Source organism: Rosa chinensis, chromosome 5, assembly GCF_002994745.2.
Source record: "Rosa chinensis cultivar Old Blush chromosome 5, RchiOBHm-V2, whole genome shotgun sequence".
Taxonomy (NCBI): Eukaryota; Viridiplantae; Streptophyta; class Magnoliopsida; order Rosales; family Rosaceae; genus Rosa; species Rosa chinensis.
Genome location: NC_037092.1, coordinates 56,064,659 through 56,077,870, shown reverse-complemented (window position 1 = coordinate 56,077,870; position 13,212 = coordinate 56,064,659). Strand labels below are relative to the sequence as shown.

Here is a 13,212-nt window from a genome sequence, read left to right as displayed (position 1 = left end):
AGGAATAGTGGGGTGGTAGAAGGTCTCAGCCCATGTCTGGTTTTCGAATCCCCATGAGGCCTTGGTGGCCAGTTAATGGGTGCTTAATGCCCCGTAACGTTCGGAAATGATTAGTCCAGCTCTGTTGGGATACCCCTCGAAGGATGTGTGTGTGTTGCTAACTTTCTAATGCTAACCTCTCCCAATAAAAAATAATAATAATAATAAAATCAATTTAATGATGAATTTTATAATGTAGATTCAAACATTATTAATCAATATCACAATTAAATGATTAATAATCGAATTGATGTATATTCAAAATTTGTGAATAACATTGAAAAAAAACTGCACTACTCTCTCTCTCCTGCGGACTTTTAGGGTTCTTTGTTAAGGACTTCTGTTACCTAGGGGTCAGTGAGCCATACTATAAGATATATAGTCACCAGGTGGTGCGGTTCATTTTATTGTGAAGAGGTCTCCTTTACATAAGCTAGTTGGGTGCTGCTGTAGGTGTGATCTCCTTGAACACCATTTGGGAGGTTGTCTAGTGCCAATTTCAATATCGAAAATTAGAGAGGGTTTAACTTCGAATACTAATACAAACCCTTGGATTAGGGTTCTCAGTTTCATGTCTTCTGGTGGATTAGAACTCTTTCAAAACCAAGCCGCTCATTTCTCTAGTTAAAGACAAGTTTGCGTAGCGAAAATGAAAGAGGGTTTCCCTATTTAGTTCCCCAGTCAATCTTTTGTTACATGTAACGGTGGGAGACCAAAAGATATTTTTATTTTAATTCTAATTGTATGCAGTAATAAAATATCTTCTTTCTCAAAAGAGAAAAACAAAAAAATAAATAATAGAAAAAAAAAAAACAAATCATTACTCTTATACTTTTGATCTAGTTCTGCTAGGGTTTGCTCGACCACTGCCGTCTTTGATAAAACTCGATCACCATGTTCGATGGTGGTGTACCTATGACTACGTGGGCGGGGCTCTATTTTCTTCTCCCTTCTGGTTGGCTTGTGGGTAGAGACGGCGATGTTTTTCTTCGACGCGTTTCCCTATTTCTTGGCTTCTGCCTTCTCTGTGTCTTTGCCAAAGATCCGGTCACTGGGTAGGTGATGACTCCGGTGTCGTCTCAGGTTTGGAGACGTGTTGATGGGAAGCCTGTGGATTTGATTTCCGATTCAGATCAAGGGGTTGCTGCGGTGATAGTGCAACAATCTAATGGTGGTCGGCCAGATGTGCATTTTGGTTTTCGGATTGGCAGCCTGATGGAACTGGACGCTGATGGTGTTGGTCTGGTTCATTTTGTTGGTGATGGTAATTATGGTATTGGTGACTCTGCTGTGAAGTTTGACAACTTCCCAAGCAACAGCTTTTCCGACGACGTGGTTGTGCTGGTGGATTTGCATGTGCTGGGATTGATACAAGCGATGGTGGTAGGGGCGCTGGCGGTGATGCTGCTGACGGTGGAGTTTGCCATGTGGCTAATGGTTACTGGTGGGCCTACTGGGCTTGTTTAATTTTGGAAGGGATGGAAGGTGACTTGTCATCTTCCATTCCTAGCATTTAGCTTTTTATCAGGTCGCAAAGATCATATCCTCTGAGGATCATTTTACTTATTATTAGCTTCAGAGGATTTTGATATTTGTTTGGAATAATGGTGCGTAGATTTCCTAAAAGGTGGGTGTACTGGGGGTTTCCTGGGTCTTATTCTTGTTTTAGAATAAGTTTTAGGGTTCCCTAAGGAACGATTCTTTCTGTTGACCCCATAGGGGTGTTTCATTTTTGTACAGCTTGTTGAATATATATAATGGGCTGACCTCTTCTTGACAAAAAAAATAGAAATAAATAAATAATAGTAGCGAATGAAGTCATACCTCTGTAAATTGTTAAGGATATAAGTAAATCTGTAAATTGGCTAGATTTGGAGAGCATCAACATAAATCCGAATCCGTTTAGAAATAAAAAATTTCAACCCAACTTGATCCGTTAACTCAGTGGATTGTTGATAACTCAATCCAAATCCGTATCCACCGTACTAATAGATACTCGATCCGCTAATCCGATAAACGGATATTTTTATACTTCATAAAATATTAATAAAATATTATATATTTCTGATAAAAAAAATTACATATTTATGATTTTATATTTAAAGTTAATAAGTACTCTTAATATTTTATAGTTAATAATCTTAGGCCCTAATAACAATTTGCAACAATAAAATTCTCTCGAGAAACCCTAACTCGACAACGGCCAAAGTTGTGAAACCATTCTCGTCCGGCGGCGGTCCTGGCATCTTGGCTGGCCTTGGCCTCACTGACGCCACACTGTTTTGCTGCCGGACAGGGACTGAACGCGGTTCAAGTTTTCCCTTGTGAATGGTGTTGCTCAAGCTTTCTGGCAGGCGATGTTCGGTTTTGGGTTTTGGTGCGACATCTCTGGAAGGTGGCCAATCTCGTTTTGATGGTGGCTTGGATTGACGGTGCGGCTCGAAATCGGCGGTGGAGTGGATCGAGGACACCGAAAATGGGGCGGGTTCGTGGTGAAGTTGCTTGTGGCGGTGGGATTCGTCGTGATTTAGGTCATGGCGGTCTTAGCTCGGGGCGGCGACATCATGGCGGAGCTGTGCTGGGAGGGTTTGGTGGTCTGGAGGTGGAGGCTGCATCTAGGCCAAGCCAGACCTGCTGGTCCTTGAGTGGGCCTTCTCTTGGGCTACCTTGGACTGCACAACTTTGGGCTGGGGCTTTTACCTTGGGCCCTAGGCCCATAAAAAATCTCTTTGTTTTAGGAATCCTATGTTAGTAGTTTTACTTTCAATAATTCCCAGAGTTTTTAGGGATCTATGCACTTTATGTGTCTCTAGTGCCTCTAGAGTAGTATTGAAGGAAGATTTATGCTAGTCTGTACGCATTTGATGTATAATCAGTGGATCTATTTCTATGTACCACTATAGGCACATCATCTTGATCTATCTAGTTGAAGGCAGCAGAAGAGTATGTAATGGCTATTCTGGCATGTGATGAATGATATTGGCACCCGATTTGGGTTTGATTCAAAAAATATTTTATAGTTAATATTTTGAAAAATAATATTTAATTATAATAAAAAACATACCAAATCATTAACTGATTAGATCAACCTAAATCCATGTTTGATCTGTTAAATAAACTGATTAACGGTTTCGAACCGTTAACAGATCAACGGATTAAAATTTCAATCAAACCCGTTTAATAACCACTGATCTGGAACAGATACAGATCAAAATTCGGTCCACTTACACATCTAGATGTAACCTTAGGTTCTATTACTTTTGGTCCCCTATCTAGTCTGGGTCCTAATCTAACCCAAATCCATCTATTTTAAATTCAAACTCCGCTTAATTAAATAAAAGTTTTATATTTAGTTTGGTGGAGCTGAGGTTCAACTTTTTGTGACTTCTATTCTCTGCTAATTGGTGGAGAGAATTCTCAATGACTTCAATAAGTTTCATTTGAGTTAGTGTATTTTGAGTACCTCATTTGCGAGCATTAGCGAGTAGCATAGCCGGTTTTTCATGGATGAGGATAATCTACATCAATTTATAGTTGCAGTGCTTTCTTATTTCCAAGAAGTGAGTTTCAGTTTTGTAATCAAACAACCATTTCGACAACTTATGGTTTGCTCTGCCTTAGATTTTCAATTTAATCTTCTTAGGTTAAGTTTTGCTCTTGTGGATGTTCAAGATGCCCCTATTAACGATTGTAACATCGTCTATGATTAAATATATATATGTGAGCATTTGTCAATTGTTTGATAATTGAAGACATTTACTAGCTAATTTAAATCACTTTTAATTTCTAATCGAGCGTGGGTCCCTTTATTCGTAGAATTCTTTTTGTGTTGAAATCTGCACAATCTTCATCTGGATAAAATATAAAATATCAAAATTTTCTGAAAAGTGAAATTTACATTCCTTATTTTACAATTTACACTCTATTTTTTCTTTTTAGTGTCTTAAATTTTGTTTTGTTAAGAATTATAACTAAAAAAAGGAAAGAATGTGTGTTGATTGTAAATTAGGTAGTATGAATTTTATTATCTTTTTTTTTTTTTTTTTAATCAGGGGTGAGGTAGCAAGCTTAGTGAGTTAGTAACACATGTTACACATCCACCTAGTCAGTATTCGGATGGAGGTCGATGAAGATATCTCAGTAAAACCAGACTAATTTCCCGCCACATGCACACGAACCTGAATGCCCCTCAAACCTGGCAGCAAACTGATGAGAGTTGAGACTCAAACGCTGGACATGAGGGTTCCATGCTAAATGGCTCAACTAACCTTATCACACTTTATTCTCCAATTTTTTTTGTTTTAATTTCACTAGTCATTTACTCATTATTTATAATTTCTCTCCAAATCAATACACTTAAGTTCTTTAGATAAATTTCGAGTTGGTAAGAGCTTCTATGTGTGGAACCCTCACGCTTGTATTCGAATTTCGCCGATGCTGATTGGAGTTAAATCCAAATCAATTCTTGATGGCTATAGAGGAGGAAGCGTGCTGACATGATCTCCCGGTATAGATTAATATTTAAGCATAAGAAATCTTTAAGAAATTGTTTGATTTCGGTTAAAGAAAAAAAAAAAAGGTTTTTTTAAGAAACCAAACAAATCTTACGAGGTAAGTCTAAGACTTTAAGTTAGGGCCCCTCAAAAAAAAAAAAAATTAATAAATAAATATCTTTTCTTCCGCAGAAAAAGTTAAAAAAATATCTTCACTTTTTAAAGATCCAGGTCAGACAAACCACGTGCCGAATACCACAGCAACGGTCCAGATCAGCCACCTCAGCCGATCGGAGCGCTCTCATTTCTTGAACTCCTTATCGACTATAAACGGCCTACATTCCTCCACGTGACCACAGGATAGGCGTTATTAACGTCTTCATTCACCTCATTCGCCCCCAAGCACACTCCCCTCTCTCATCGCCCTTTTCCCAGAAATTCCAACTCTCTCTCTCTCTCTCTGTGTTTTCCATAATTTTCGGAATCTCATTGATCCTTCATTTCCATGACCTGTAATTCTATCCAATATTGTTGTTTGTTTTAAGAGAGAGAAAAAAAGAAGAAGTTTGGTTGAATGGCGGACTCGGACAACGACTCGGGAGGCGGGCACAACAGCCCCGGAGGTTATACGAAGAGCGAGCTGTCACCTCGGGAACAGGACCGGCTGTTACCAATTGCCAACGTCAGTAGGATCATGAAGAAGGCGCTGCCGGCCAACGCCAAGATCTCCAAGGACGCCAAGGAGACCGTGCAGGAGTGCGTCTCCGAGTTCATAAGCTTCATCACCGGCGAGGCCTCCGACAAGTGTCAGCGCGAGAAGCGGAAGACCATCAACGGCGACGATTTGCTCTGGGCCATGACCACCCTCGGCTTCGAGGAGTACGTCGAGCCGCTCAAGGTCTACTTGCAGCGGTTTAGGGAGATGGAGGGCGAGAAGAGTAGCATGGCAGCGCGTGATAAGGACCCCAGCGGCGGGGTTGTTGTGTTCGAGGGCGCTGGGAGCGGCGGTGGCGGCGGTGGCGGTGGAGGAGGGGGAGGAGTCTATTGGCAGCAGCCGCAGCCGCAGCAGCAGCAGCAGCCGCATCAGGGACACGTGTACGGCGGTGGCGGGTTTCATCAGATGGGAGTTGGGATTGGAAAGGGTGGGCCCGGGTCCAACATGGGTAGGCCCAGATGATTATAAAAGCTACTTCTGCTTTTGGATGCCCTTTTTATAATTTCCATTGCTAATTTGCTGGGTGGAGTCTCAAGCGCTCTCTGTAGACTCTCCCCTCCTCCTTGTTACTATTTAGTGTCCTGGATTAAGAACCCTTCTATTTATCAAAAAAAAAAACTAGCTTGTGAATTTTAGTAATTCTTGTACATTTTGTGTTGCGAACTGAGGGCCGGAATTTAGGTTGGTTTCTGATGCATGATCACGCTTGAATTCTTCGTACTGAAATAAAATATAGGAGAGGAGCGCGTGACATAATGATAGAATTCACATTTATTCAGTGTAATGATGATAGTATCATTGACCACAAAAGAAAAATGGATTGAGTGCGAATGGCCAATTGGATTGGAATTGAGAAAGACTCACAAGAGGACAGGTTGAAGCTGATTTTGGGGTCTTGGTCTTTTGCTATGGATATTGGATAAGGATCAGAGTGTGGAAATGGAAGGCCAAAGGGTCAACTGTCATTTCAACTTCAACTGTAGACTGGTGGTGGTAGTACGAAGCTGAAATACAGAATACAGACCAGTGATTGGCCAAAGCCACCGAAGAAATGGCTTTTTCTTTTTGGTATTTATTCTACTTTGCCGGCAGCATATTAAGATAAGATAATAATAAAGAATATCAGTTTTTTTTGATTGTTTTGACATAGAAGAAAAAGAACTATAAGGCAAATTCAGGATAACAACTCTCTTCTAACTGATTCAAAAGAAACGTTGGAGACACATAAACCGGAGACAATTAAATCAAACAGACACCTCTCTATCTTCATGGAATCATGGTCATCATTTGCTAATTTGCCTCGAAAAATAGCTAAATTGAATGAAAGCATACTTTTGAGCTAGAGATGATGTCTCGCACCAAGGACTTTATGCCCCAAGGAACTGCACACCTACCATTACACTATCAATGAGAACTTTGAAATCTCATTCAATTCAAATTTTCAAACAATCACAAAAATTAAAAAACAACAGCTTAGAGTTCAAAATAACGTTATCTTTTGTCTGCAGCAAATGAATGATTTTCATATGCATGTCTTTAAAAAAAAAACCAAAAGTAGCCAAAGCAAGATGAATAGAATGGAAGATATCCGTTACCAATGACAAAATACGAGTTACCAGCAATATGAATCAACCGTGAAATTATTATGTTGACATAATGTGTGTGTGTACATTTTTTTGTTTTTTGTTTTTGTAAAACAAGAGTTACAAAGAAACTGTATGTTACCAAATTTGTTACATTTTCGGGAGAGAAAAAAGAGAGAACTGGGTACAATAATACACTCCCTACAATGTAAGCCTGCAAGGTCGTTTGCTTCAGTAACTGCGGTCAAGGCAGCAACTGACCAAAGTTGTGGTATTAACCAATAATGTTGCATCGAAACATGCCATACAATTATAGACCCACTGGCCATCATCATTCAGATATTGATGTTCTTATTTGATTCATTTTTGCTTTTGTTAACAGAAAATGTACTAAATCTCATCCACAACACCTTGTAAACACACTGAAACAAAACCATGTCCCCAGCAACGAAGACTACGTAAAAAGAAAGTCATTATGAAATTGAATCTATTCAACAATGTACAGGATAAAAAAAGCATCCATCAGCTTTTTGGTATGTACATGATGGAAAATTTCTCTCAAAGAATCATCATTAGTATTCTACATCTTCAACTATCTCAAACAATCAGCATGGTGATATATCCCCAACAAAAAAGATGGGGAAAGATGATACAACTAGCCAATTAGAAAAAAGGCATATGAGTTCCTATTACAACATTCAAATATCACATTCAGAATCTACTACATTTCAGACTCTTCCAGCAAATTTCAGGCCATAACACAACATCTATTTCATTAAGTGCTCGAGTAAGTTAAACATTAAAAAGGAAAAGTAAAAGCTAAAACTAAAAGCAGGAGTTCATCTTCTAAATCCAAGGAGAGAAAGGGAAACACTATGCGCTCTTGAATGTTAAAGGTTAGGTCCTCTTCATCTTCAAGGCAACTCTACTTTCTACTTCACAACTAAGCTCTGCAAGAAAGACATAAAAAGAAACATAAAAAGACGAAACAAAAAAAAAATGCAATATAGGATAATCATTAATAACATATCCTGAAAGTCTGAAACGGCCGAGGATGGATCACAAATGCAAGAAATATCAACAATACAATTGGGGGCGTGGTCGGGGCAAGCATCCGAATAAGCAAAATAAGGGGTAAACAGTAGTTACGTGATCAAAAATATTACATGTAATGCAGAACCTTAGTACAATGTAAAACCATATTACACGAAGCATCTTACACTATATGTGAAGTAGAATCATTACAAATAATAAGCAAGCGTATTTACTGACAAAAAACTGAACAAAGGGAACAAGAAGGCAGCTAGGTGTAGCTATGCAAAGACAGGATCCAAATCAAGCTGCTTATAATATCAAAGTAAACAAATCATTTGCAGTAAGAAGCTGCACACAGAATAAGGACAGTTTTCTAACTCTCCTACTGGTAAGAAGTATCTAGATCAACCTCAAGCGAATATTGCAAGTTTTCTAATACCTAGGAAGTCCGAAACCCACTTTGTACCCGCACCAGAAATCTTTTGGAGGTAGGAAACTCTAGCAGATAGCAAATAAATACCATGAGACGGTTCGAATCCCAGACCAATTGGGTAAAACGGTATAGAATAATAATAAAAATCATCTTAGCAGCCTAAATGATCATTGAAAGGAGAGGCAACCGCATTCAATTCAACTAAAAGTTACAAATCTATAGACCTTAACTGTGATGAAGTTAAGCAATGACCACAGTGGTCTTCCTCTGATCTCAGATGCATGCGTACCCTACTTCTGTGAAGTTGAAAAAAAAAATACATAAAAATAAAAAAATAAAAACAAATTTAATAAAACTAAAATTTTATCAGTGATTACCATCTCTCTTCAAAAGATAAATTCATGCAGACTGATTTTGCATATAAATCCCAGTATACCGTCCAAGTTTGTAATTACGAGATTAATGTAGGATTCCTTGTATAGAAACCAAATAACATGAAAAGCCATGTTATACTATTGAACAAGTGGAACAGTGTCTGGACATGTGCTCCTAATTAACAATCTAACAAAATAGAACTGTGGACCACCGTGGATTACCACATTAATTGATCAGCTGCATATGGTCAAGTCAACACGGGAAACAGTACTGAGACGCAGCAAGCATCGACATCATATAAGAAAACATACAGTTTAAATATGTATATGTTAAAAGGGGTTCGTTTGGATGAGCTTTTAGGATTCTAAATGGGTAAAAACTATAGTTTGGCAAAAAATCCAAAGTGCCCAAGTAAGATTTGGAACCGCTTGATTTTTTAAGAAGCACCTCCAACCGTTTTGTTCTCTATGTTGGGTTTTACTCTGATGAGGACATCATAGTCAAACCTTTTAAGGTTTATGAGCGAAAGAAATGGAAAAAGAGAGCAGCTAGCCATTCCCTTTCCATATGGTTTGATTAATAGAAGTCTCTAGGCTGGTGTATTTTCAGTTTCAGTTTGGGAGTTCCAAAGTTTCTTTATTATTTCAGTTTCAGTTTGGGAGTTTAAATTCCTTTATTAGGTCTTTTATGCTTCAGTTTTGTGAAGTGCAACAGCCCTAGCTATGAATGAGTCTTTAATGATAGTTAATATGAGCTATCTGCTCAAATATAAATAAGTGTAAGTGCCAAGTGACCAGATATGTCTTGATGAATAAAAATTTCAGAGTGTTTCTGAGTTTTCCTGAGATTGGAGTGAAGCCTTGTGTGTGAGTGAGAAACCTGGGAGGGAATCCTAGTTCTTAGTTTTTACTTTCTACCCTACAAAACCTGTGTGTTAAGGCCCTAAACCTTAGAGTTTGTTGATCCTGGTGTCTAGGCAGTGAATTTACTGCATCATACTCCCATTCTTTTAGGAGTAGCAGATCTCTCATTTCTTTACCATTGTATATGAAATAAGGTTCTAATTCAAAGACTTCTACTGAATACTTCGAATTGCCATGCTTGCCCTACTTTTGACAAGGTGACAGAAAACTTATAAAATAAAAATAAAAAGGCACTTTCTTGAGCAAGCAAACACTTTTAAACCCCCCATACCATCACCATATAAAAGCACGTAGATATTGACAGCCAAACAACAAACTGCTCAAGTATAAGCACTTTTAATAGGATGTGCCACTGCTGAAGTGATACAGGGCAAAAGTTTTTTCCAAAGAAATAGTTCCGAACAAGCCCCAAGAATGCTTGAAAAGTTGGTGGAAAGTTTTATCCTTCAGATTTTGATCATAGAAATGTAGTTAACTAGTTATGCATCATACTTAAGCCCAAATGATAAACATAGCATAGAAAAGCATTAAATATCAAATTTGAGTATGACATTTAATTTGTTAACAATGCTAGTAAGACACTACAATTTGATAACACAACACATATCGCCAAACGGAAGGTAAAGTCAAACAACTTAGATTTTTCACTTCTGAAAACAAATAAACTTAGCAGTGGTATAACTATACAGGAAAGACACAAGCCTGGTAATGATCAAAGCATAACAAAACCAGTATAGCACATCAGAAGCAAACACAAGAATACTCTTCAAGCTTATAAGAAGACCAGAAAATTCATTCAAAATTAGGCTTACCTTTGACCACACAGTATTAAATTGCACTCCTGTTATGTAGAAGTGAGAAAGTGAAAGCAGCGCAGCCATTGAAGAAACAAGGATCCAAAGAAAAGTCCAATAAGCGTGGCAAAGCCGAGAGTTTTTTTCACATTTCTTTGTTTCTCAAGGAACTAACCAAAACAAAGAAGCTACTCAGAAGTAAGCCGCCGCCTCTTCCCATAATCAACATCCCTAGATCTTGAACGGCGGTCCCTAGATCTTGAACGACGGTCATCATCTTCAGATAAGCGTGCCTTACTATGGGTCCTTGTAGACCTCCCCCTTTCTATTTCATCCTGGTGCACCGTTTCACGATCTCTGTATTTATGATGATCAGCATATCTTTCTTTATCTTCCCTGTACCTGTCACGATCGCGATCTCGAGAACGTTCTCGGCCCCTATCACGCTCTCTGTCCCGCTCTCGATTAACATCGACATCATTCCGATGCCTTCTTTCAGACCATTCACGGTCATGACCCACTTCTTTCTCTCTTGGCATGTCTCTGTCAAACCCTTGATCCCTATCTTCCCGATACCTCCTATCAGAAGATCCAGACCAGTCCCTCTCTGAACCTCTATCTTTCTCCTTCATAGCATTCTGCCACCCACCTCTATCATGACTACCCTCACCATATTGATGGTCAGAACCAGCTTCCTCACCATAACTAGACTCCCCAGCTCTGCCACCACCATGATCCTCACCAGGCCATCCACCCCCCATATTAGGATCCGGCCACATTCCCATATTAGGCCCGTCAATACCTGATGTCGGCATCATTCCCATGGGCATCCCTCGTCCAAAAAATGCAGGATTCACATGAGGAGCTACTCCAGGCAGCCCAACACCCCCAACCGGTGGGAATGAAGACATCATCCCAGAGAAAGGAGGCTGTGGAGCTCCTGGAAAGCCTCCATAACTCCCCATTCTTCCCATTGGAGCCCCAAAAGCTGGATCAAAGCCCTGACCCATCATTGACTGAGGGTGCATCAAAGGAGGGGTTGCCCCCATACCTTGCCCAAACCCGTTTCCACCATTCCCCATTATACCTCTGCCACTCATTCCACCCCTATTCCTCATCGGACCACCTGGACCTCTACCTCCCATACCCTGAGAATTACCTCGGCCCCAGTTAGCTCTCCCATAACCTCTGCTGTTATTATCCCCACCTTGATAATTCCCACCTGTTGTTATGGCACTCCCACCAACTTTATTCCCAGCAGCATCATTAGGCCCCCTCCTTGGTTGAGCTTGTGCAGTTTGGGTTACCTGCTGGTTCCTATTCACTTGAGCCTCCCCCATTCTCTTAACACTATAGGGTGATGCAAAAGCAACAACACATGGCCGCCCATTAAACAAATGCCCATGCATCCCATCCTTGCAGGCCATGGCAGCAGCAGAATCATAGAAGTCTACCTGGCAATATCCTTTAGACTTCCCACTGGCTTTCTCATCGAAAAACTTCACTTCCTTCACAGCTCCATACTTGCACAACTCCGCCTCCAGCTCTGCATCCGTTGTCCACCAGTGCAAATCCCCCACATACAGTGTTGCCCCACCTGCACCACCTCCACTGAATCCTCCTCCTGGACCACTGTTCCCACCAACACCGTTCACATTCCCCACTCCGACACCACCAGGTTGTTGCCTCAAGAAACCCTCATTCCCCACATTCCCAACGGCAACAGCACCACCGTGTAACTGTTGATGTTGCTGTGGAGGTTGCAGTTGCGATTGTGGTTGCAGTTGATGTTGCGGTTGTAATTGATGCTGATGCTGATGCTGCTGCTGCTGCTGCTGAGCACCAATCCCTTGAACCCCAAGACCAACATTATTCCCACTTTGGTGCTCAAACTCATTCAATTTACTCGACGCTTGCCCTAATTCAATCCTCATCCCACCTCCACTGCCAATAGGCCCTCCCAACCCACCACTCCCTTTCGCACCCATCTCGTTCCCTCTAAACCCTAGATTCTGATTACCAAACCCAGAACCCCTACCCTCACCGCCTCCGGAACTCGGTATCGGAGCGCCTTGATGTTGCGGAGCCAAAACCTCCGGCAACTCAACCTTCTTCTCCTCCACGGCCTCATTTTTAAACCCTGATTCCTCGCTCTTTCTCATAGACTGATAAAACCCCTCGCCGACATTCACATCGTTGTAGAGGTCCTCGTAGTCGTCGTCCTCCTCGGCTAAAAAGCCGTCGTCGGCGACGGCCGAGATGGCCTCGTTACGGTGGAAATGATCGGCTCCGTCGCCGTCGTCCATTCTTGGAAGTTAGGGTTTTGTTTGTTAAATTTTCGAGTGAGTTGGGAAGTATAAGTGTGTCTAGAATTCCAAAGAAAGCATCATCTAACAGAAAAAAAAAAAAAAATGAAAGAAACAGAGAAGATTTGGGGTCGGAGATCTTACCAGGGAAGAGAGAGAGAGAAAACCCTAATGTGGTGAATTCTCCGGTAGAGTTGTGTGCCTTTCGCGAGGAAAATAGAAGGCTGAAGAAGAAAACAGGGGTTTCGGTAAGTTTCCCCAGGACGCAATGCTGTGGGTTCCTCTCTATTAATTAACAATATAAAAAACGGGTAAGAAAATAAACCTAACTAAGCAAAATTCAATTCTTCTTCGTAGCCAAAAAAAAAAATTTCCATTTTTTGTTTAATTTTTAGGAAAGTGTAGGAAAGTCCTTCACGACACTCTAACACACAACAAAATCTACAACATTTCCATTGATACTGACAAGCACAATTGAGTTGTTTTACATGTGTTTATTTATTATTTTATCTTCTT

At 40.4% G+C, this 13,212-nt stretch overlaps 2 protein-coding genes across 4 annotated transcripts; one reads left to right on the top strand and one right to left on the bottom strand.

Moving 5' to 3' along the window:
- Positions 1-4,924: 4,924 nt before the first annotated feature.
- On the top strand, positions 4,925-6,031 carry LOC112201581 (nuclear transcription factor Y subunit B-3). The gene has a single exon (XM_024342489.2). It carries the CDS (start codon positions 5,107-5,109, stop codon positions 5,707-5,709), a length of 603 nt encoding a protein of 200 aa, XP_024198257.1. The 5' UTR covers positions 4,925-5,106; the 3' UTR covers positions 5,710-6,031.
- Positions 6,032-7,423: 1,392 nt separating this feature from the next.
- LOC112202473 (hornerin) lies at positions 7,424-12,994 on the bottom strand. 3 transcript variants are annotated; one of them, XM_024343484.2, is made up of 3 exons: positions 12,841-12,994; positions 10,409-12,756; positions 7,424-7,780 (listed from the first exon to the last, which is right to left on the bottom strand). In XM_024343484.2, exon 2 carries the CDS (start codon positions 12,694-12,696, stop codon positions 10,579-10,581), a length of 2,118 nt encoding a protein of 705 aa, XP_024199252.1. In that variant the 5' UTR covers positions 12,697-12,756; positions 12,841-12,994; the 3' UTR covers positions 7,424-7,780; positions 10,409-10,578. The 3 variants fall into 3 exon arrangements, with proteins under 3 accessions (XP_024199252.1, XP_024199253.1, XP_024199251.1); XM_024343485.2 differs by having other exon boundaries at positions 10,409-12,697; positions 12,841-12,976; XM_024343483.2 differs by having other exon boundaries at positions 10,409-12,972.
- Positions 12,995-13,212: the final 218 nt, after the last annotated feature.